This window comes from Dasypus novemcinctus, chromosome 2, assembly GCF_030445035.2.
Source record: "Dasypus novemcinctus isolate mDasNov1 chromosome 2, mDasNov1.1.hap2, whole genome shotgun sequence".
NCBI classification, from domain to species: domain Eukaryota; kingdom Metazoa; phylum Chordata; class Mammalia; order Cingulata; family Dasypodidae; genus Dasypus; species Dasypus novemcinctus.
The window spans coordinates 63,348,421-63,374,540 of NC_080674.1; the positions used below are offsets into that span (position 1 = coordinate 63,348,421).

At 33.0% G+C, this 26,120-nt stretch overlaps 1 protein-coding gene across 1 annotated transcript in view; it reads left to right on the forward strand.

The window, feature by feature from the left end:
- Window positions 1-26,120, forward strand: part of IPO11 (importin 11) — a 256,004-nt gene that overhangs the window by 112,697 nt on the left and 117,187 nt on the right. The window contains exons 11-20 of the mRNA XM_058309280.2: window positions 483-635; window positions 1,969-2,012; window positions 3,320-3,410; window positions 5,971-6,018; window positions 6,815-6,920; window positions 9,784-9,910; window positions 14,322-14,355; window positions 14,552-14,592; window positions 16,308-16,424; window positions 22,012-22,125. Of these exons, the coding sequence (XP_058165263.1) occupies window positions 483-635; window positions 1,969-2,012; window positions 3,320-3,410; window positions 5,971-6,018; window positions 6,815-6,920; window positions 9,784-9,910; window positions 14,322-14,355; window positions 14,552-14,592; window positions 16,308-16,424; window positions 22,012-22,125 (875 nt within the window). The remainder of the gene's footprint in view (window positions 1-482; window positions 636-1,968; window positions 2,013-3,319; window positions 3,411-5,970; window positions 6,019-6,814; window positions 6,921-9,783; window positions 9,911-14,321; window positions 14,356-14,551; window positions 14,593-16,307; window positions 16,425-22,011; window positions 22,126-26,120) is intronic.

A 26,120-nucleotide genomic window follows, 5' to 3' on the forward strand; every position in this document is an offset into this window, starting at 1 on the left:
ATAAACTTTTTTTTTTTGCAGCACAGTAGAAGATTGGTTGAAGCTTAGGAACTATTTTAAGAATTAAATACTGCAGTAACCACTGCAGCACATACTATGCTATATTCTCTGAGTTTATATAAAGTGGGGCCTTTTCTAGACAGGCTAAATTATTTGTTATATTATTTGGAATTTAGTCTTTTACATAAGATGAATGAAGCAGTCTCATAGGAGAGAGATATGAGTAAGTCACCTCAATGTGGTGTGGTAATATAGCATGGGTAACGAACAAGCAATACGGGTAAGACAGAGGCAGGGCTGATGTGGGTGTGATATGAGTAAAGGAGTGAATGCAGTGTGTCTTTGAGATTTCTATGTAATAAAATAGAAAATTTACACAGAAGCCTATCTTTTCCCCAAAAAGTGTATTACTTTATGTATTTAGATTATGTTCAACTTATATAGACTGATATACAATTAACTTGTGAATTTTATTTTTCTAGATAGTAACCCTGAAACTCTTGAAGCTCATAAAATTAAGATGGCGTTCTTCACATATCCCACTTTAACAGAGATATGTAGAAGATTAGTATCTCATTATTTTTTATTAACTGAAGAAGAACTGACAATGTGGGAAGAAGACCCAGAAGGCTTTAGTAAGAATTAAATTTTCAGTTTTAGCATGTTTTATTCCTCTGTCTTCCATAAATAGATATCATCATTGGAATGATAGGTAAAATGACATTGTATTTTAATGTAACACTTTTGATCTGAGAATCTTGTTTTTTTTTTTTAAGTTATTTGTCATCATGCCTTTTTACTTATTGAAACAAATTGAGAAAGAGAAAACAAGTGACTTGTTCAAATATGATGTGGTATTATAGCCAGAAAGAGATCTTTTTAATTTTTAAATGTTAACAACTGTACTATGTAGTTTAAAACAAAATATAAAATTAACTGCCTGTCTTTATTACCAGATCAATTACTTCTTTGTGATTCATTTCTTATTATTTTTTGTTTGTAGCAATTTTTACCTCAGAAAGAAATTTGGAGATGAAAATTTCTGAGTTGCTTATTTAATTTTTGCATGAATTTTGCCTAAATTTACCTATTTAAATTTTAATTAAAAAATTAATTTGTTTTGATAGTTTATTTATTTATTTTTTTGATACCTTTTTATCTTGTGTGAGTTTCGGTATAGTTTGGTAGAATAAATCAGGGTCCTTGCTCTAGACAATCACAGAATTGTGTGCCTAATAAAAGTACCTGGGTATGAATTACTTTGGCTGTGCTAGGACATAGGGTAGATTTTAGCTTCTATTCATACTTTTGACTGGGTGCCCTTGTGGAATTATATATATTTGTTTCCTAATATTTTAAGAGCACCTTAAACTTTTTAAACTTTTTGGAAGTCTTATCTTCCTCATTTTGTCACACTAAAACTTCTAAATGATGCACTGTACAATATATCTTTTCTTTTTTTTTTTTTTAGATAAAAATCTTGTTTGTCACATTACTCCCTTTATACGATATATGTCATATTGTAACGTGAGGCATTGAGTCCTGAAGTTTTATAAATATGGTGAATTTGTGGAAAATATGACTAATCATTTTAACTTCTAACTAATGAGTATTGTATTGAAAATGTAGTGATTCTAAGGTTGTACTGATAGTCTACCAGGTGGTATCACATATTCGGGAAATGACAAGTACTTTGAGCTTTCCTTCATAAAGAATTGTTAATGAAAGAGAGAATGCTTATGGATGGGAACACTTGATAGGTGACCGTGAGATACACATTGTGATCTTAGCATGTTGTATAGAAATCTGTTTAATACTTTGTGCCCCACGGAATTGCATTCAGTGTTATGTGTAAAACAATTCACAGAAATTTTATACTGATATAAATCTTTGCTTTCCAAAATAAAATTTTGTAAATTTCATTATTACATATCTGGAGAATGTCATTAGTCATATTTTTAATTGCAGCAGTGGAAGAAACAGGAGGAGATTCTTGGAAATACAGTTTGAGGGTAAGTGTTAACTGAATGATAATATTAGGGTGATGCTTAATGGTTCCATAGTGCTTAGTACAGAATGCCATCCATTGAAAGCCCCAAGCATTAAGTCAGATAGGAAACTGTTTATAAATGCAAGAAACTATATTTGAGAGGAAAGTATTAATTAAATTATGAACTGTAATATGGATATTTTTATTAACTTGTAGTTTGCAAAGTGAATTCTTCATTTTATGGTCAGATTAATTGGTAATTGTCATTACACATCATTTATTATTAAGAAAAATATTTTGCCTTTTAGTAAGATTTATCAAATGTGATCTTTGAGATGCTATTTTAAAAATTTTTTTATTTTCATTTTTTATTACTTTGAGCTATTTTTGTTAAGGATTGAGTTTGTATAATTTACATAATTTGACATTGTGTTTAAAAAATGTTTATTACCATTTTTAGATTCATAGGCTTACATAGAAAATCAGGTATAAATCAAAAAATGAATGTGCATTAAAAAGGATTTTTAAAAATTCTTTAATTTTTAAAAAACTTCCTCATATGGAAAATTCCACAGATCAAAAAATAGAATGTACAAAGTATCAATGGCTGTTTTTGTTTCATATAAAATATGCTATCTCCTATTCCCCTCCCCCAATCAAACAAAAAACTAATTCTTTTGAAGCAAATCTCTGAGATATACAATTTTATCTTATAAAATTTCTTTTTAAAGACAAAGCCTAATAGTTTAAAATTTAATTTTGTTTTGTATTTATCTAGTGAGTCAGTCCCTTTAAGAATCAACATGAATCATTCTCTTAATGTAGCGAACTCTGCTTTCTGTTACTGTTTGTGTCTTTTAAAAGCAATGGAATACTGTTATATATAGTGAATTGAATTCATAAGTTGCTGTAGCTTATCGTATTATTCCTAAGAAAATGTATAATTTTTAACACGTTAATTCCTGAACATGATACTACCAAAGCTAAAATGAATGGGTTATTCTAGACTGCTTTAATTTAAAATATGCCTAATTGCAAATATAAACTCTTTACTTTCAGTAGTTTAAATACTTTGAATATGCAGTGCCAAAACGTTTGAAATAGGGAAATAGGCTTTCTGTATGTTGTGAATTATATCATTATAATATGATTTCTTTTATTTCCCATTGTTTTCTTTACAAAAAACCCCACAGTAATCCTACTTTTTTAAAAAACAAAAGAAATCAATAATTGGAAACATTTCCAAAATTTTAGACACTTAAGGTTAAAGTATTATTAAGTACAATGTACTTTTTTAAAATTAAGAATTTGTTTTTATCCCCCTTCCAGCCTTGCACTGAAGTACTATTTATAGATATATTCCATGAATATAATCAGACTCTTACTCCTGTACTCCTAGAAATGATGCAGACACTTCAAGGTGAGGTATATTTTGTGATGCTTTGACTAATTCATTTAATTAGTATTCAGTCAATGTAGTTTGCCTCCTGTTTGCAGTGAATTATTTCATAGGTCATGTAATGGATATAATATGAGAAAGATAGAACATGTACCTTTCTAGAGGGGTAGTATTTGAGATAGGCCTTGAATTATAGTTTAGAATGTGATATATTTTAGTATCACGAACATAACAGTATAAACAAAATAGCAGACAGTATATTGCCTGGGAGGCAGTCTATATGGAGCATGCTGTAGCAGAAAAGGCTAGAATAAAAAGTGTTCTCAGAATTGTGGCAGTAGTAATGGAAAGAAGATGATGGATTTAAGAGATAATGCTGAATTAAAATTTTTGGCCCTTGATCATTGTACACAGGTAGTTATTTTGCTTATTAACAGTGATTTGTGATTTCTGACTTGTAGACTAATTTTCAAGGGGCAGTGATTATATCTATTCTGTTCATACTTTATTTCCAGTACCTGGTATACGCAATAAATATTGTTTGATTGACATTTTGGCAACTGATTGATTGTGCTGGGCATAAGGAAAAGCAGTCAAAGTTGATTCCAGACTTTGGAGTGTGATGATAGGGGACAAAATTAGTAGCGTTTGGAGCTAGAGTAATTTTGAAGTGCATCTATCAATAGCCTTTGGAGAAGAAAAGAGGTTCAAGGACAGAACTGTAAGACATTTTACTGTGGGGATGTGAGGAAGGAAAAGGTCCTGCAGAACCATTAAGGCACTGTCTCAGAGATACAAAGAAAAATATGGGAGTTTATCCTGGAGAAGAGCATCTTGTCAGAAGTGTCAAATGCTGTAAGAGGCCGAAGGCATTAGACTCTTTTTAGAGAATAAAGTATTAGATTGGTTGGGCCAGGAATCACATTGTGATGTGATTGAGATATTCCTCCAGGGCAAGAGATTCCTGATTTTGTTTGTAGTAGTAAGAGGGTAAAGAAATAAAAAAGCAAAAGAGAATTGAGGCAGTAAGACTTGTAGGGAAACTGAAGCTGATATGACTGGGCACTGGTAAATGGGGGAAGCACAGGGACTGACTAGTTCCAGATGGAGTTAGGTAGTGCTACTTTCTAAAAAAATAGTGGCAAGGCTGAATGGAGGTGAGATATTTTTACAAAGAGAATAGGGAAATTTAGGGTGCTTGATGGCCTCTACTTAATAAGGTAAGGGACAATGCCACCTCCTGAGAATTAGAGTGAGGAATTAAATATATTTGTCACAGCCCTGAGGGGCACTGTGATGAGTCAATAAGAGATGTATTAAAGATTGCAGAACAATAGTGAGGGCCAAAGTCTGGGATAGATCATGTATTTGTACTGGACTATCTGCTCAGTTTTGTTACTGCATCTAACAACTCTAGACAGTCGAAGAAGCTGAAGAAGAGGGAAGAGTGCTAACTGGATGGGAGAATTTTTGAGGTGGGGACAGTAGACTCAGGCTCCCATATATATATAAATATATATAAAATGTGTTTCATTTTCTTGTTGGAAAGTAGCTGGGGGTGGATGGGATGTCATTTGATCTTGGGAGATTAGTGAATTCATTGCTGAAATAGCTGAGCAACAGTCTAGCTTGGAGAAGGAGGTAAATGAAACAGTAAATCTAGTGGTTAGTGGTCATAAAGAGGTATTAGCCCTCTACGACACCAAACTTTATGGGGATGGAGTGAGAATCTGAGCCAGGGACTAAAGTCATTGGAGTTTGGAAGATATGAAGAAATAGAAATTAGTTGAAATAGAAATACAACCTAGATTTATGTCTTCTAGCACCTTTCCATTTTTGTTCTCTTGAATATCTTAGGATTAGTTGTTGTGCCTTGATTAAAGTTATATGGTTTTGATAGGGATTTGTTTTAAGTTTTCAAAAATTCTGTCAGTGAGTAGAATTTGCTTGGAAATTTATGACCTAAACTCTAAAGAACTCTAAAGCTGTATGAACTGTTATTTCTAGCAGATTGGTAGGAGATCATACTAGAAGAATGGTAACTTCTTACTTAAAATTTTATGTTGCCAATTTCCTTTTTCATTGTTACAGCTTAACATTTAGGCTTTTGTTTTGTTTAAATTAGAAATCAGGGGGAAATGAACTTTCAGTCAAGTTTTTTATTATGCTTATTTTTAAAGATGTAAAAATTTAATGTATTGTCATAACCTGCTTTATTTTTATGTTAAGGACTTCTTTTGTGGTGGTGCCTGTTCTTTTTCTTTGCTCTTTTAAAATTTTCTTTCATAGTAAGGGTATAACAGTCATTTGTGGTATATGTTTTTCCAGGATATTGCTTGTCAAAACATTTTAAAAATCTGTTTTATGATTTTTAAAATTATTTATGGCTTGGCATTTTGTACCTATGCTCTCTAATAGTGATGATGATAAATCTTAGACCCACCCCATTACACCTATCTTATATTTGATGTCACAAAGTATGTAGCACTTATTTGAATCGAAAAACTAACAAATAGAGTTTAAAATAAAATGTGTTCAAATAAACACTCATTTTTATTTTCCTCTACTGATACTTTTTCAGGGCCCACCAATGTGGAAGATATGAATGCACTGTTAATCAAAGATGCTGGTATGTTAAACTTGAGTGATTTAGAAGCATTTATTTTTTCTATAGTTGTCTGTTTTTCTGGCAGGTACTGTTAGGATACAAGGGTAGCTAAAATACAGGAACTAACTAGTGGGGGAAATAACCAAGGAAGCAGATAATTATAACATAGTACTAGATAATTAATGTTAAAATAGTAATAATCGGATAGTATTGTGGAAAAACAAAAGGTAGTTTTGGTGTGCTAAGGGAAAAGCTAGAGAAGTCTAATGTGAGAACTCAGAATGAGTATGAGTTAGTTATGCAAGGGAGGGTATAGGAAGAGGGTTCCAGGCCGAAGGAGCAATATGTACAAAAAAATTGAAAGTAAGATAAGAAAACACAATTAAGTTTTGAATTGTTAGTATTTTGGTTTAATAGGAACATAGATGTTAAGGGATTATAAAGTAGTGAGAAGGCTGGAGAGAGGTAAGCAGGAACCAGATCATAAAATATCACATCCATTTGGAAAGAGATTGTTTTATATAATTTTAATAGTTTGGCTTGAATATTTAAAAAATGATTTTATTTTCTGTTTGAAAGCACTGAGGAATATTTAGGAAAAACTTGGAGTAAAATAAAAAAGTGTTTCTAAAATGTCTATTTAAATAATCTCTCTGATTAACATGCTGCTTATTCCCTTTATTAACGTGTTATATGTTTTAAAATAGTCCCTAAGGCTTAACTTCTATGTAAGACCATTTTGTATTAATGAAATTTAACAATTGACTAAAGCCCAATATCTAAAATTAAAAATTTTTCCCCTCAATTTCCTCCTTAGTATATAATGCTGTTGGATTAGCTGCTTATGAGCTGTTTGACAGTGTTGATTTTGATCAGTGGTTTAAAAACCAACTTCTTCCAGAATTGCAAGTCATTCACAATAGGCAAGTATAAAATTTTATATTTATTTTATGCTTATTTTGCTTTATGGATTTTCTACTGATACCAAGAAGGCATTAAAATTGTTTAACTTAAAAAATCACAGATAGTGTGTAGTGTAGAAAGGAGTAAGACTTGTGAATTTTTTATCTGAAAACTAAGCAAAACAGATTACTCTTATATTATTTAACTTAAAATGTGAATCATGGCATTTGATGTTCTATAAGATAATTTGCGAGAGAAAAAGAGTAGGACTTTATGGAAGGGTAAGGGAGGATAGAGGTCCCTTTAGTCCCAGAAAGAAAGTATACACAAAAGAAAGCCAATTGGAGACTTAGCTTGCTATCAGTAGTAGCCTAATTAAAACAACATCCACGAAAGGTGACTGCTTTGGAGTTACAGAAAACATACTGCAAATATTTGGGTGAGAGAGCAGGGTAGGAAGTAGATACCCCATGTTCAAGAGCATTTTGGAGACATTTTGGGTTCTTACTGAACGTCTAAATCAATAGTAGAGATCCGTATGTCATATTAGAAGGACTTTAGCCCGATTTTATATGCATTTGTGTAGTTGTCTAATTAAATTTAGATATTGAATGAGTAAAAGGAAGGAAAAAAATCTTTCATAGTTTTAAAAAATTAATTAATAATTGGAGAGTAAGAAGATTATTCCAAGTGTCTTTTTCTTGGTTTGATGAAGTGTGCAAATTCTTTTTATTTACTGCTGCATACCTGGTGCCTATCAGGATATTTAGCATGTGTTAATATATTAATGATTATTTGCTAAGTAATAGAATTGTAGTGCTGGACGTGCTTTAAAAGTAATTTTGACCAGTGAGTGGCTATTTATCCATTCAGTTATTCAGTCATCAGTCAACAAATATTTTGTACAGTTGCAATTTACCAGGTCCTCTAGAAGCATTGGTAAGTAAGACAGACTCTACCTCTGTCCCCAGGGAGCTAGTAAGGAGTTCTGTGCTGGAGTAAAAGCTGTCAGTAATGAGTCAGGTGCTGTGGCTTGATTGTCCTTAAGCCCTAGAGGCTTTTTAGTATAGACATAAACTGTGCAGTGCCATAGTCACATGTGACTATTGAGCAGTTGGTACTTAGTGCAGCTGAGGGAATGACTATTTTTTTGTGAAGGCATTGGAATTGAACCTGAAATCTTGTACATGGGAAGCAGATGCTCAACCAACTGGGCTACACTTGCTCCCTGAGGAAATGACTTTATAATTTTAATTTTTGTTAATTTAAATTTAAGTATAAAACGGAGAAAGTATAAAATATATATTGATTGCTTGTTGAAATGATAATATTTTGGTTTATTAGGATAAATAAAATTATTATTCACTTTTTTCTTTTTATATATTTTAATGTGGCTCTTAAAATTTTCTGAATTACATGTTTGGCTTGCATTATGTTTCTGTTGGACAGAGCTGGTCTAGACCAGTGTTTCTCAAAGTTTACTGTGCCTATGAATTATCTGAGGGTCTTGGTAAAATGAAGGTTCTGATTCAGTGTGTCTAGTTAGGGAACAAGATTGTACAATTCTTTTAACCTCCCAGGATAATGATGCTGCTGATCCGAGGACCACAATTTGTAGAACAAACTGGCCTCTAATTTTAACTTGCCTTGACGTGACTGCAATGTTGCAGTTTAACCTTTCTAAGCTTCATCTTCTTTAGAGAGTTGAATGTGGTAATCCCAAAGGTCTCAGTCCAAAAATTGCTGGTTTTTGGTACCTTCACTGTGCTCTGCATAAATCTTGTTTATTTTCACCTCTGTGACTGTTGAAATTGTTCTTAACCCTTGAAATGGCAGTTTTATTATTTTTCTGCCCAAATGTTGTTTATCTTTTAAGGACTGTTAAAATTCCAGCTCCCTTTGCCTATTCTTCTCTCTGTCTTTTCTGAGTCCTACTATACATGTATTTTGCATTCTTTTATTCTGATAGATGTTTTATAAACTTTTTGAAGACAGGGAACACTTACTTCCTTTTTTTGCAAGTTTAATGAGAAATCTTTATGTGCTTGATAGTTTTAAGATTTAAATTTTCTGAAAACATGGTATATTCATTAGCTTGTTCCATTTACACCCAATATATAACTATCATATTGCCATTTAAAGTTATGTAATATCAGAAAGATATTTAAGTGCATGGAATTCTTAGAAACAAATGTTTGTAGCTTTATGATTTTTTCTCCTTGCCTAAAGAGCCTCTGTTTCCCCTAGCAGAGATGAAAGTAGAAAAAGAGATATATGTACATGTAAAATACAAATTTTAAAAAACTTTTTAACATAGATCCTTATTTTTGATAATCCGTATCATATTTTGTAATTTGGGCACTTCATATAAAGATAAAAGAGTTTAGCCAAAGTCAATGTTAAGTTTATATGAATATTTTATGTAAGTCTACAGGCCTCTCACAGTGCTCTGAAAATAATCTTTATGGAATTAACAGAATGGAATTAGAAAGTTGGACATAGGAGCTCCTTTATTGAGACTTCATGTAACTTCCACATAAAGGGTTTTTTGGAGCATTAGGTAGTTATTCCTATTCTAGTTAACTATTTTTGGTTATGTGGGAACAAAAGTTTTGTTTTTTGTGTGCATATCTATATTACATTTCTCAAATCCAGAAGAATCAAAGTTACAGTATATTTGTATACAAATTTTCATTTATTTAGATTAGAAATTTACTGTTAGTAAATTTTTTACTGTGTATATTTAGGGGTAGCTTTTGAACCTTTATATAAAAACACAGGTTGCATTTCTTAACATTTACATTTTAAATGATGAAAAATATTAAGTGAAATAGACTTCTTAAACTATATAGCATTTTAATTTCATGATTTTCCCCTATCTAGGTATAAGCCATTGCGACGCAGGGTGATTTGGCTCATTGGTCAGTGGATTTCTGTGAAATTCAAGTCTGACTTAAGACCCATGCTATATGAGGCAATTTGTAACTTGCTTCAAGATCAAGACTTAGTGGTACGTTGCATAAGTGCCTTAAGAGTTATTTATTTTTTAAAGTTTAACTTATGTGAAACTTATGTTTCAGAATGATTTCTATATTTTTTTAGAATGTATGTAGTTTTTTGCTGCTGTAGTATTCAACTTGGTGAGCTCTTTGATTTGAGAATTGAGAAGTCTTTTGATTATTGTTTGTCCTTTCCATCACTGATCATTGAAAAAAAAAATTAACCAAACTCACTGTTGTAAACATCATTTATAATTATTTAGTAAGGTAAAAAAAAGAAGGTGCTTTTTCAGACCCCTTTATAGCTTAACAGGTTCTTTTTCTTATTAAGGATAGTTTGTCATTGTTATATTTGAGGTAACCTTATGATCTATTTTACTTTTATTAATTTTTCCTGATTTTTTAGTTTTTTTTTAAGCTTTGGAATTCTTTTAGGAATTTAAAAAAATTTATGGTATTGAAGTAGGATTTCTCCTTTTATTGTTTCTGAGAGGAGAGTTTTCCAGGGGATATCTTATGTTGCCAGGTTATTGTCATCCCGTGTGGAATTTTATTCTATTGGTACTTTATTGCATTCTTGAGTGGATGTTATTTGTAACTTAATGCACATTTTTTTCTTGGACTTAGATTTTAATTCCAGTATAGTTTTTCAAAATGTGAATTCAGGTTATCTTCTATGCTTCCTAAGTTATTCTTACATAAAATTAAATTATTTTTCTCCCAAATTTGTATTATAATCTTGTTTAATCATTTATCAGTGTCCACTCCTTCCCCATTTTTTAGTTTGAACTCATCTGATTTCCCTGTCTTTCAGCAAAGCTTCAAACCACAGCTCTCTCCTTTTTACATTTATATTCATGGTAACATAAACTACTTTTAGTGTTTGCTGAAGGAAAATGTATTTAGAAAGGTAAATCTGTTTGTGGAAACATGGTACATTCCAAAGTCAAATAGAACTGATAGATTTTCTGTTTATCATCTACTTTGCAAAAATAATTGAGAATTAACTCTTAATATCATTATTATGAAATAGTAAAAGCATAGAAACTTAAAAGAGAACTTTATTTTACTGTGTTTCAGTTATTTAGAAGGTTATTAGTGAAACTTAGCACTTTTTAAGATTACTGTTTCTTACGATTAATTTTCTTTTTAATAGCTTTAGAATAAAGAATTTATAATATTTAAATTTTTTGTTTTCCTACTTGGAAATATTGTTCTTCTGTCAGAAAGTATCAGAAAGAAAGTATGTTACAAATGATTAAATTTCAGTGGGAAATAGAAATTTCTTGGGTGTTAGACTCTTCTTACATTGAATATACTAAGAGAAGAAAAGAAAACAGAAAAGTGTTCTTTAGGCCAGCACTTTAAAAAGAGAACATTAGTTCTGGAGGATTTTAGTAAGCATTATTAGGGAAAAAGGGTTTCCTGGCCAGATAAGTTGAGAAAACACTAGGCTAAATATTCAAATAGACCTCTTTACTTTAGGACTGGTTTGAGCTTTTAAACGTGTAAATTTGCATTGTGACTATCCAAAATGAGAAATACATTGATATCCATGAAATATAATTTGAGGAAATGATTCTTTAGGTTCAGCCTTAGACCTTTATCATTATATCTTTTCATAGCTAGATCTCATTTTCACGTCTTTTACAGTTGTTTTACATTATTTTGTTATTCAGTACTACAACGTTAAGTAAGCCACCAAGTTCATGTTACATATTTTGGCTTTTTTTTCCCCCAATACCTTTAAGATCGGGAAGCGGACTTGGCCCAGTGGTTAGGGCATCCGTCTACCATATGGGAGGTCCACGGTTCAAACCCCGGGCCTCCTTGACCTGTGTGGAGCTGGCCCACGCGCAGTGCTGATGCACACAAGGAGTGCCATGCCACGCAGGGGTGTCCCCCGTGTAGGGGAAACCCCACGCGCAAGGCGTGCGCCCCGTAAGGAGAGCTGCCCAGCACAAAAGAAAGTGCAGCCTGCCCAAGCATGGTGCCGCACACACAGAGAGCTGACACAAGATGACGCAACAAAAAGAAACACAGATTCCTATGCCGCTGACAACAACAGAAGCGGACAAAGAACATGCCGCAAAATAGACACAGAGAACAGACAGCAGGGGGTGGGGTGGGAGAGAGAAATTAAAAAAAAAAAAACTTTGCGATCAAGAGCATATAGTTATACTGCTTGATTTCAATCTGGCTAGTGAAATGCTAGCTAGTGAAATGTGAGAAGATAGTCTATACATACATTTATACACACACACAGAAGTGCCCAAGCATATATGTACACATATATTTCTAGGTATGTATATGTGTGTGTTTGTGTATATATGTCTGTGTATATATTCACACAAAGTATATAGATTCTGATGAATTCAGATCCTTTGTTCTCTTGCTTGGATTCTGCTATTATGGTGTTGAGATAGGTTTAATCTTGAGCAACTGTTGTACTAGTGTGGTGTGTAATGTCTTAGGAATTGTGTTAAGATCATCTTGTATTAGTCTTCTATTCTCCAGCTCTTCATTCTGTAAACTCAAGTTTTGATTCTTTTTCATTACTTGTGAATCACTGCCAAACACCTTTTTCTTTGTGGTAAGTACTTCTTTGATAGTCCAGGTAGTGCCAGTTTGGCTCTTATTTTTCATTTGTGTCATATCATTTTAAATTTTTCTGTATCTTCAAAATCCTTGTACTTTTTGTTTTCCCTGTGTAATGGCTTTCTATAATTGTAAGACAGATCGTCATTATTCATTTTACCTCTTTCTTTGCGAGTAATACTGCATTGATATCCCTTTTTTTTAAGAAGAAAAAAAGATACATGTGTCTCTTGTTTTCTGTACTTATTCATGTAGATTGTTGGTTAGGGGTTGAGTTTGTGTCAGGAATAAATGGTCCTTTTGTGGAGGAAAGTCAGAAAGGAGAAAATTTGGGCTTAGGTGCTGCCAGTTTGATTGCCTGTTACCTTTTTTGGGTGACTTTCATTTCCTGGTGTCAGTAAAGTAAATTGGTAACACAGTTCCAGCTCTATGCCATAGTACTAAGTGCTAGGAATATAAAGATGACTAGGACTTAAGTTCTCAAGGGAATTATCCAGTGCTTATAACTTTTTCAAATTAGACTTTTTTTGGTAATCATTAATATCAATTTTTGTCTCTTCCAACTGTAAGCTCTAAGAGCAGTAGTAGGTATGTTTTATTCAGGGTTTTTTTTCCCTGTAACACCTAAGCTAATGCCTGAGACATAATAGTTGTTTATGCTCAAATACATGAACAAAAAGTCTTTTCACAAGGGCATTTCATAACGGACCATTTGGCATAGAGCTTTGTGCATATTAGATAATGAGCTAATTTGTTAAATCATTTAAAAATCTGGAGGTATTTACAGTGCTTTAAGAGGCAGTGAATAAAAGAAAAGGTAAGTGAGAAAACATCTATCCTGTAGTCTCTTGGAATCTGTATATTTGTTAGTAGAGAACTTAACATTAGTTAAATGAATCTAAATAGCATCTCCAAGACCTCAAAAGTTTTAGAAAATGATTAAAACTGGTTTCTTTGTGAAAAAGATGGGTATGAAGAGGAAACCAATTGGTATAGATACTTGAAGTGTATAGCATGTAAGAAAATAAAGCCTCTTAGTCAGGAAATTAGAAGTTTTTAATATATTTTAAAGCATAGAATATAGAGTTTAGTCCTCGCTTGGATTCATGTTACTTTATGTAGAAATTATAAGTTTGTTAGTTAATTCCAAAATGGCTGAGCAAGTCAGAGCTAAAACTTGAAAGATCATCAGGAGCTTATATTGTGATATTACTTGCCTGATTGACAAAGAAAATATGATTTGAGAGGGTCAGGAGCCTTGTGCAAACCTTTCACTTCTCATGAACTTGGAGATTTAGAAGATCTCAGGATATACCTTTTGTATATTTCAAGATTTATTATAATCAAGATTATAGGTGGGAATTTTTTCGTTCTTTTTCTTTTCCCATTCACTTTCTTTCTCCTTTACTTTTTTCTCACCCCTCATTTGTACATCTTCCAGCTTCTCCAACCTCACCTTGCTTTGTTTTCCTACTTCTCAACCTTCCTTTCTCTCTATGCCATCACCTTTGTACTATTCTTACCACTCTCTTCACATACCTTATGGCAAATTATTTTCTTCCTGGAAACACCCAGTGGTTTAAGGCTCGATAAGCAAATGGTGGGAAACTGAGACATGTCGGAATAGATGAGAATTTCCTTTCCTTTTTAGTTATTGATGAAAAATAAGTAGGATGTCCTTTTATTTCTTGATGTTAATATACTCTGTGACTTTAATATTAACAAAAAAGAGTAAAAGTAATTTGGAGTACATTCTTTTATTTGATATTCATGGTGTTTAGTATTTTTGAAATGACTAAAACCTTATGGTAAACTTTCTTTTAGGTTCGGATTGAAACAGCTACCACTCTGAAGTTAAATATCCTTTGAAAAATGTAAAAATAATCTCACTGCAAAGAATTTTGTTAAGAACTTTAAGTTGGGAATTTCTTTTTGAAATTAATTTATGAGATTAAAATACAGTTTTTGCTTGGTTTATTATATTTGTTTTTTTATGTATTTTATTCTGATAAACCTCATATATTTGTGCTCGGCATTCCTTAACTGCTCTTCACCAGTTGATGATTTTGAGTTTAGAACAGATCAATTTCTACCGGTAAGAATATTGATTTTCAGGTTTTATAAAAATTACTGTCTGTATCTTTTGAATATTAAGTATTATTTTATAGCTGAAATTATATATTATTTGTTAAAGCTAAATTTAAAAGTATATTGGATTTTTGAAGGCAATTAAAAATTTTTTTATTGTATTTTTTTGAAGATATGTAGATCACAAAAAATGTTACATTAAAATATATGAGATTCTCATATACCCCACCCTGCACCTCCCTACTCCTCCTACATCAACACCTCTTTCATCATTTTGGCACATTCATTGCATTTGGTGAATATGTTTTGGAGCACTGCTGCACTGCATGGATTATAGTTTACGTTGTAGTTTCCATTTATACTCTCCCCCAGTCCATTCAGTGGGTTATGGCAGGATATATCATGTCCAGCATCTGTCCCTGCAATATCATTTAGGACAACACCAAGTCCCGAAAATACCCCCATATCATATCTCTTCTTTCCTCTCCCTGCCCTCAGCAAACTACCTTGGCCACCTTCTCCATGTCAATTGGAGGCAATTGCTTTTCACCAATAACTCTTCTTCCCTGTTTACTTTCATTCTGCTCATTTCTATTTAGCTTCTTGTCATCTTGTCATTTTTTTTGAAGTTGAGTGCCCACCTTTTTCTTTTCTTTACAATTGTAAGATATCTAGCATTTCCATTTTATGAGTATGTGCTACTTTTACTCCTTAGTTTACTTTCTTAAATTATTTGTGAATATATGGTTGCATTCTATACTAGATTGTAAATTACTTGAATAGCCGAATATGAAGTTTTGCAGATCTTTTTTATTCTTTATTCAGCTCCCAGCACCCAGCATGGTGTTTTCACGTAATTGGTACTCAGTATTTACTGTTAAATATGTCAGTAAAATTGGGGCGGAAGTGTTTGTTTTTTTGAAGAGGACTAGGTGAGAAGAAAATTATATGATAAAGTGTCTGTCTATATTTTCATTGAGGTCATAGATGAGGAAACTTGTAGTGTTTAATTTTCTTTAATAAAAGAATTCCTAGGTATTTTTGGAGGAAAGAAATGTTTTAGAAATCTGTATAAAAAGAAAGAACAAGTATTCATTTTATTTAAGTATCTGGCATCCTATGATTATTAATTCCTAATATAATTTTCACCTTCTAGGAATTAAAAGCCAGATATAGAATATTTGTTTTCTATTTCTTAATTATAGATATTCTGTCATTCTTAGAATAACAAATATGTATCTACATGAATATGTTTCTCTGTAGAGCATATTTTAAGGGCCACATCAGATAACTGGCATTTGAATGCAATAATTAGTGTTCTTTTTGCTTTAATGAGTAGGCCTTGCAAAACAAAACATTTTGTGATTGTCAACAGGCATATGTGGAAGAGCATTGACTAGACACTGAACAATTTAGTTAGCAATATACAATTTAAACTCATACAGTTTAGACATAATTTTCCTCTGAAACATTCATTTTGTAGACTAAACACTAAAACAGACAACATTTAGCAGTAATAAAGAAAAACCACTGTCTTAAATATTAGCACCTTGAACAATTTGAAGTTGTTTAGGTAATGCTAAGGTTTGGACTTCACGTTTGTTTGGCATTTATTGCTGTGACATTATGATTTAATTTAATTTTATTATTTTATTTCTATCTGCATGTATATAGAGGTCTTTACATTTCTATCCCAAACCTTTTTTTCCCCCCTACCCACAGTATTTGGAAACCATGTTCACACTACTTTTTCAGTTACTGCAACAAGTTACGGAATGTGACACAAAGATGCATGTTTTGCATGTCCTTTCTTGCGTGATTGAAAGAGTCAACATGCAGGTAATTTTGTTGTTAAAGATGAAATACATGTCAGAAAGGTAAGTAAAGTGTATGTAGAATTCATTAATAGCTTTTCTTTGTCTACGGTGTTTAAAAATTAAAATATTAAAATGCTTCTAATTTATAGGTAGTTTCAGCATTGTGTTATTTAAAACTGATTATCCTATTGTGTTTTTAAAAAAATACATCACTAAGAAAATTAGGATTTTAAGAAGCTGGAATACCAAGATAGAGGTTTTTAGAAAACATAAATTTCCCTCTCTTAGCAGATCCTTTTTCAACTTAATGATCCTTCTCGATATTCAGGGCATAGGCACAACTGTCTGCCAGTTTATGTAAATTTTCTAGGAAGCCTGCTGATTTTACCTTAAAAATTTAGTACGTTTTACAATCCAGGCTATATTATACTCATGTTTAATATAAAAAATGATGTGTAAAGTTCTTAACAGTTAAATTATTTACCTTTCCTTATCACTCCTAATCTCTGTGAAAAATTGATAATCCAGGTAACTACATTGTAATTATCCAGTGACTTCTTATACCTTAGTTCACCACTGCATCTGATTGTTTATAGGGATCTGCTACTAGTGAATATGGACATGTTGAGCCTGCTTATTAGCTAAATCTCTATTATCTCTTTCATGTTTAAAGCATTTAATGTGAGTAGCTATTATTTTTTGAACAGTGACGAGGTCCTAACATCTGTGCCAAGTGCTCTGCATATATTTCTCATTTAACTCTCTTAGCAGTCTTAAGGTGGGACAGCAGGAATGTTTAGACATTATTGCAAACTAATTGAAACTTTAAGGAACTTGTCAAAGCTTATATGTCTTAGTGGTAGTGCCGGTATCCAAATGTTGAGTTGCAAACTCAACATTATGCAACTCCAGTGGTAGTTCTGAGTCAATTGTTACTCATTTTGAGCAAACCTAGATACTGGTGTATAAAAGTAATCATAATATTTTTTATATCTATAGAATTTGGGGTTCCTATATTAATTATTTTATTCCAATATTGGTTTATAAACAATATTGAGAGAGTTTGGTCATTCTGATAGTTCCGGTTGTGCTTTAAACTCATTTCTCCAGATGCCAATTAAGTGTCATACAATATTGACTCTTTTAAACCCTAATTAACTAATTTTATTATCTTTATTCAAAACTTCTACTTATCAGGCTCAAAAGTCTGGTTTTAAAGCCCGGAAGATCTCAGTTTGTTCAAGTATCTGATTCTGTTACTTAGCTAGGGCATTGTGGTTATAGAGCACTATAAAATTGCAATATTGTTTAAAAAATGGATTGTAAAAACAAAATTTGGACATTTTCTATCATTTTATTTAGATATCATTTGGCTAATGGAAATTTCTTAGTTTAGTTTAGTAGAAATGAATTTTCTTATCTGCATTTCCCCATATCTCTAGCAAAACCTTTTTCCTTAAAAGGTCAAATTCTTGCTTATAAATTTAAAACTGCTTCTGCATTTCTATCCACACTTTTTTCAGAGCACAGATAGCCTAAGCAGCTCAGGTGACTATCTCATCAGTAAGTAACAGTAAGTTATATTTATCTAGTGGTAGGTTTTGTATTCAGAATGCGGAACAAAATAGGAAATAGTTAAGAAAAATATTTTCAGTAGTGTGATTCTTCATCTTTTTCTTATGTTAAACTGAATAACCCCATTATTTATATATATCCTTCAACTGTGTTTCATATGGCAAATTTGATTTTTGTCCATTGGGGTGGAAACATTTTAGGCCATTTTACAACAGTGCTCCCTGACACATGGTTTAATTTTGAAGTTTTCCATGAAGTCACCATCTTTGTATCATGGTATGCAATTATTTGCCTATTATATTTCTCCATTTTTAAAGAAGTTGAAATTCTATAATTAAATTCCTTCAGTACACAGATCCCATAAATACAATATAGTTGGAAAAAAGATGCTGATAAAAGAAAAGCTTTTCATGCAGTTTAGGATCTCATGGCTTTATTGAGCAATGAATTGGGCAGCATTCCACTCAGAAAATAGAAGAGAGTGCCACCAAGGAGGTGAAAAAGGGAAGGTCATATAGGGCCAATACAGAGGCAAGTGAGGAAATGTTCTGACTGGCTGACATTAAGTTCCCATGGGGGTGGGGTGTTTTACAAAATGGGGCTGACATTGTTTCCATTTACATAGAGAGGTCTTGCAAAGTGGGGAACAGAGGTACATTGGTTAGTGTGGTATGTGTCTCCATTCTGACACGCTATCTCTATTGGGCTGAAACTAGTTTTATCACCAGGTGTTGCTTACCAGCAGCCCTGTAAGTGTGTGCTCTGTTTTCTAAGAAAACTCCTGCAGGTCAATTGTTTCTATTTTCTGGAGAAATTCTTCTGGGAAAGAAGTCATCTTCCAGCATTGCCCAGTGCAAGGGGCCATTTAGTTTTACTTAACAATGCAAATCATCAGATATGATGGTTAGGTAGATAGTCTTTGAACTTGTCCATTTCTGCAGCAAAAGAGCAAAATTAAGGGAGTTTTGGAAGTATTAAATATTCTATTGAAACTTGTCTAAAAGATGTGATGATATTAGGGGTTTACATATATTTTTTAAGCCCCTGGAGGTGGAATTCTGCTTAAAACATTTGTCAGATTGCCACATAATTGATTTTTCATGTTTTCAGTAATGTGTTATTAAAGTGAAATCTCCTATAAGCGAACTAACTTTTAAGAGTAATACTTGTAACACTTTCCCCCCAAATTCTGTTGCTTTTGGGGCTGGGCCAAAAGATGATAGTGCATTTATTTATTTATTTATTTATTTCGTAGGTACTGGGGATTGAACCCAGGACTTCATACATGGAAAGTAGGCAGTCAACCACTGAGCTACATCCACTCCCCAATGAGAGCTGGTTTTTTTCATTTCTTGTTTTATTTTTAAAAGGTACCAGGGATCAAACCGGGGACCTCAAACATCATAATCAACTCTCAACTACTTGAGTTACATCCGCTCTCCAACATTTACTTTTTGTATCTCAGTCATTCTGTGCTGATTGTTCAGTTTCAGTTATAGTGTTACTATTATTTAGCTTGTTGGCTATGAAACACTCTTAATTCCATGTGTTTTTGGATGTTATACAAATGATTGATATTGGCATATCAGAATCAAACCTGAGTTATAATTAGTTTCAGAATTATATATGGTTAATAGTTTTTCTTTTACATCTTTTCATCTGAAAAATTTCAAACCTATAGGAAAATTGTAAGAATAGAAAGTATCCTTATATCCTTCATTTAGATTCATGAGTTATTAGCATTTTACCATATTTGTTCTATCTTCTTCTTAGGAGATGTATATCCCTTTTGTAACTAACCATGTTACAGTGATTAGTATCAGGATATTGAACAATGATGCAATATTAATATCTAATATCAAATCCCTATTTGGGAACTGGACGTGCCTCAAGCAGTTGAGCCCCTGTTTCCCACTCAGGATGTCCTTGGTTCGGTTCCTGGTGCCTCCTAAGGAAAATGAAAGCAAACAACAAGCAAAACCAACTCAGGGAGCTGATGTGGCTTATTGGTTGAGGGCTGGCTTCCCATATAGGAGGTTCCTGGTTCTTTCCCCAGCCCCTGGTACCTAAAAAAAAAATCCCCATTCAGATTTCCTTAGTTGCCCCAATATTGTACTTTTTAGCCTCCTATTTCTAACACATTGGAATGGGTTTGGCTCTCATTTCACATTCTGGTTTCCTTTAATACCCAGGCCCCTCCAACCACTTTTTTTGTTTATTTGCAATAGTGCCTCTGGGTTATTTTTGGACTATTGTTTTAGAAGCATTAATTTAATTTAGAACATTATGTATTCTAATGAATAGTTAAGATTGAAATAAAAATATTTTATGGCTTTCAGCTATTACTGGGTACTTTGGTTATATACATTCCTTGTGTCATTCCTTGGAAAATATCTTCTCTTTTTGCTCAAAACTAGTTTTTTTCCCCCTTTTCCATAGAACTGGCTGTTGTTTTTAGTTGAGTATGAATGAGTTGAGTACTTAATTTGATCTGTGTTTTTACATACTGATCAATCTTCTGTAAGCTAATCAGAGTCATCTTTAAATTAGAGCACCTAGCAAAATTGAATAACTACTCAGTAAATATTAATTATTAAAAATAGTATGATTCAAGATTTGAAAATAAGGTAATACATAATAAGTAAGAGTCTTTAATATTTATTCAGTCTTCTCTCTCTGAAATATTTAGGCAAATATTTAACTCATCTTTCTGTTACTTCTACTCCAGGAGAAAAGGATCATATCCTATAGTTTTTTTATTAGTGTATGATGTTTTAGAAGCATAATAAAGAAACTATAATCCTTTCTAGGAACAGTTTTTAAATTTTAATTTGTGAGATTGAAATAGATAGTACTGAAGCTGTGATGATCCAATATTTATTTTATTACCAAGGATTTCTCTTGTCAGAGCAATTTCAAATACTGTGTTCCTAAGCCTGGAACCAGCTTCAGTGTTGATCCATTTTATTTTTCAAGAAACTTGTTGTCAAGCTGTGCAGTGTTTCAGGGTGTGTGTGTGTGTATATATATTTTAAAGATTTTTAAATCTTTTTTATTCCCTGCTTCATTGTTTGTGCTTGCTGTCTGCTCTCTGTGTCCATTTGTTGGGTGCTGTCTGTGTCTGCTTGTCTTTTCTTTAGGAGGTACTGGGATCTGAACCTGGGACCTCCCACGTGGGAGAGTTGTGCTCAATGCTTGAGCCACCTCAGCTCCCTGGTTTGTTTGTTGTCTCTCTCATTGTCTTTCCTCTTTGTGTCTTTTTGCTGCATCATCTTGTTGTGTCACTTGCTGCACCTGCCCATTGTGCCAGGTCAGTGTCTTCCTTGTTTTCTCCAGGAGGCACTGGGAACCAAACTCGGGACCTCCCATGTTATAGGTGGGAGCTTGGTCCCTTGAGCCATAACCACTTCCCAGGGTATATTTTTTAAAAGTTTAACCTAATTCATAGTGGACTTAATAATTTTATTCTTTGAGAACTGTTTCCTATCTCTGTGCTTTCACTGTGCATTCCATTCACCTTCATCATTGCTCGTACCTTTGTAAGGTTTTGCATATCTTTATTTATATCCTTTTTCTTTTTTCAGTATTTTGTCCTCAGGGTCTGATATTTAGAAGATGTCCATTAGATAATTGCTGAATGAATGAATAAGTGCCAAATCTTTTTTAAAACATAGTATAATCTCCAGTTAGGTAAGCTGTTTTATTAGGAAAGAATCAGGATATAATAGCACCTTCTATTGATACCTCCAAAGAAATCATTTGTTTCAGTATATTGTTTTCTATTTCATAAATTTTAATTCACTAAATAAATTTGATACTGGTTTAAAATTGATTGAAAATATTTACTATTGAGGCTTGTATGTCAACATATTGTCGATATATTTTTAAAGGGATGTATGCTTAATATATTACATCTGCTGCATATTAAATACTTGCTGTCAGGTACTTAATATTGTTTCTGTGAATTTGTCTGGAAATAAACTGCAATTTTTACTAATAGGATTCTATTGTTTCCCCTCCTTTTGTTGTGGTAGATTCGGCCGTATGTAGGATGTTTAGTTCAATATTTGCCTCTTCTCTGGAAGCAGAGTGAAGAGCACAATATGTTAAGATGTGCTATTTTGACAACACTTATTCATCTTGTTCAGGTAAGTTGCCTCTTCAGTTTCTTAGTTTAGTTCTTTTATTCTTTTAAAAACTTTTTCATTGTTTTCATGTGGTTTATGTTAATCGTAGTGAAAGGTTTCAAATTTCACCTTCATATTTTCATCCTGTATAACCTAAGTACTTTTCAAAACAACTTTCATATATTTTTCCTGGAATATTGTTTTTAGTACATCTGAATAGTAATTCTCTGCTTTGGAAAGATTTCTTGCATTACATGTAGTGGTTTCCAGTGGTGATAGACTGTCATGATTTGTGCAGTCCCTTGTACCTTGCATGCAATTTCCCTGATATTCAGGACTTTTTTGCATAAACTTACTCTCCATTCCTACTCTGTTTTCCTTGATTTAAAATTAATTTTTTTCCCTTTCATTAATTGGGAAGGCGGAAAAACAAATTATTTGCTTTTGAGGGGATGAGGTAAATGTGATTTTAGATATAATGCTTTGGAATTGTTGGGGATGTGCAGCAAGTACAGACAAACCTGAATTTCGGGCAGAAGACTGGACTGTAGTTTTCATTTGATCTGTTCAAGTGTCTTAGAGTCTGATGGCAGGAATATATAGAAGGGAAGAGCTAAGGCTAAGACTTAGAACATCTGTATGGAGAAGCATAAATGATTTTACTGACCTCTCTCTACATTTGAAAGATTTTCCAGTGGGGAAATCTCCCTGTAAATTAAGAAATTACTACTCTAAAACTTTTTGACATTACTTTAAAAAACTTTTCTCAGGTACTTTTGCACTTTTTTGAAATGTGAATTTAGTTTTCATTAAGTATTTTTTGATGAGTTTTACAGGTACAAATTACTGTCATTGGGAGTTTTAGATAGACTAATAGCAATTCAAAATATTTTCAAGCACTTTGCTTTCAATAAATGTCTGGCCTAGCCTTCCTTCTTCTCTAGTCTTTAATTCTCTTAATCATCCTGTAAGGTAAAGATTATATCCCTATCATAGATGAGGAAATAAAGGCTAGGAGAAGGGAAGTGACTAGCCTCAGATTGCATTTGTAAATAACAGAACAAGGAGTAATCCCCAGATACTTTTTATTATGTCTCTACCAAAATACGTTTTTGGATTCAGCTTGGGAGTTTTGTGAGGGAGATATGAAAAAACAAAATAACCAGCATTTGTATCATCTCAGACATTGTTACCTCAAAAAAATCTTTCAAAAACCAACCAATCTTATAAAAATATTTGGAATGCATAGGACCTCTTCCTTTAATCATGACATTTACATTTCCTGTATATTTGTGTAAGCTAAGGGTGCAAGGTTCCAACCAAGTAGTCATTGACTTTCTTGGAGAAAGCATATCATGTTTAATATTAAAATTGAGACTAGCTTAAAATGTGTTTATCTGTCATTAATTAGTAAAATTTCCTCTCATGGAAACTACTGTCATCTTTTGACTATTTAACCCAACAGGCAGACATTTGTGTAGTGTTCTGTTTTGTTTTTCCTTAAACGTGAGGACCCAAACTGGTAATCTTTGACTGGGGAGGGTCATAACTGAGTTATCCCTTTCTAGTTTGCATTAGTTGATCTTGATGGAAATAGAGATTCATTAATACAAAAAACATTTATTGAACACTTGCCCAGTGCAATATATAGTGTTGGGCAGTGAGATTTAGAAATGAATAGGACAACCTCTCTGTGAAGGTGGTTCTCTAGGGGAAGATAGCTAAATAGTTGTGTTAAATGTTCTTTTAGGAGTAAGAACATTGTACTACAGGAACACGTAATGGGTCACCAATCTTAGACTGGAAGGGTGAGATGGGATACTATGGAAGAGGTGCTAAAAGTGGTATCTAAATAATGTTGGCATTAAATAGTGTTAAGCAGGAGGTATTAATGAATTGGTGTTTTAGGGATGAGATTGGTAAGTACATTTTAGACAAAAAGGCCAACATGTATAAAGCCCCCTCGGCACGAGTGAGTGTGGTGTTTATTTATTTATTTATTTTAAGGTTTATATGTTAATCAGTTTTACATGTTGTGTAGGTTGAGTGAGGTTTTTTTTGTTTTTGTTTTATTATCACTTGCTCCCCCCCTTTTTTAAACAACTCAATTTTATTGATACATATCAATAAAGCATACAATTTGTCCAAAGTGTACAATGAATGGTATTTGGTATAGTCACATAGTTGTGCATTCATCATTTCAGTTATTATCAGAGCATTTTCATTATTTCAATAATAATAATAATTATTATTAAAATAAACAAAAAACAGCCAAGAAAATTCCCCACCTCTCTCTTTATGCAGGGGAGGCATAGAGGAGTAAATTTCTAAAGACTTTTTATGAAAAATAGCAGTATCCTGTCCCTTCTCTCCATTTCTTGATTGGGGAAGGAATTTGCTTTCAACTCATGGCTGGATCTCTTAGGGTTTTACTTCTATAGCTCTTAAATAATGAGCATGTGTTCTTGATTTAAGTGTCGTAGGTGTTATCTCTTGACTTTTCCTCCATAAAAGATGAAGATGAATCTTTTCATACCCCCTCTATGTCACTCTTATCCTTACGCCCACCTGCTGATAAGCATCTACTTGTTTCCTACATCCTCATCCTCCCAATATAGTTTTATTATTGGGTTAGGCCAATATTTTAAAGTTTGCATTTTTTTTTGCTATATAAATGGCTATTGAAGTCATATATCATTTATTACGGTTAATTTTCTTTCTTGTGTAATCATCCTCCCAATCCATACCACTGTGTTAAAACTTTTGTTTGCCTAGTATATTAGTTTTCTTTTGCTGTATAACAAATTACTATAAATTTATTAGCTTAAAACAGCACCCGTTTATTGCTTACAGTTTGGTAGAAAGTCCAGGCACGGCATGTCTGGCTTTTCTGCTTAGGATATCTGTGGGTTAAAACCAATGTGTCTACCGGGCTAATTTCTCCCCTTGAGATTTTGGGGAAGAATCTGTTTTCACATTCATTCATGTTTTTGGCAGTGTTCAGTTCCTTACAGCTGTAGGACCAAGGCCCCAGTTTACTTGCTGGCTGTCATGCAAGGACCTGCTCTTATCTCCTGGAGTCCAGCCACATTCTTTGACATGTGACCCCCTTCCATTCTTCAACGTCAGCAATGGATAAATTCTCATAGGTCAAATCCCCTGATACTTTGAATCTCTGGCTTCCCTTTCTGCATCCAGCCAGAGAAAACTCTCTGCTTTTAAAAGGCCCACATGATATCCTCATTTTGAAGTTAAATGATTTGAGATTTTAATTACATCTGCAAAATCCCTTCACATCTGTATGAAGGTCTGTGTTAGAATAATGGAAAGCTGAACACCAGGGACCAAGGATCTTATCTGTCATCTTAGAGTTTTGCCTACTGTATTTAGTTTTCTATGTAATTGAACCCAAACTCTTTACTTGTTATCTAAATATTCCTTCAGTATGAACAGATGCTGCAGATATTTGTCAATTTCAGTATCTTGAAGAAATCTGGAAAATTCTTATGGGCTGTTGTCTGAACTGGTTTTACCTTGTGGTTGTGCACAACTGTTACAACTCATCCCATTTCATGTTATCAAGAAGATTCTTTAGTTCTCTCCCTTTTGTGGGATGCCTGTTTTCTGTACCTTGTGTCTTTCTTGTTTTAATCCCTCTTTTGATTGGAGCACATCCTCCAGTGGCTTTCTCCACAGTGCTGATTTCTATTTGTATTGGTTTCAATTTGTTTTACATGATAGATGCTTTAATCATATTGTTACCATGTTTGCTTGATCATATTGCTTGTCTGGTACTCTCTTCCCCTCCTATCTCCTCTCCCCCTTTCCCTCTCTCCTTCCCTCCCTTTCTGTCTCTCTCTCTTTATCCTTCCTCCCTCCCTCTTCTCTCTTCCTTTCTTTTTATAATGAAAAATATGAAGCATACACAAAAATGGGGTAGTTACTGTGAATCCTTAGGTTACTTTATCTCTCAACTTCAGGATTTATCAACATTATGTCTATATAAATTTAGAAGT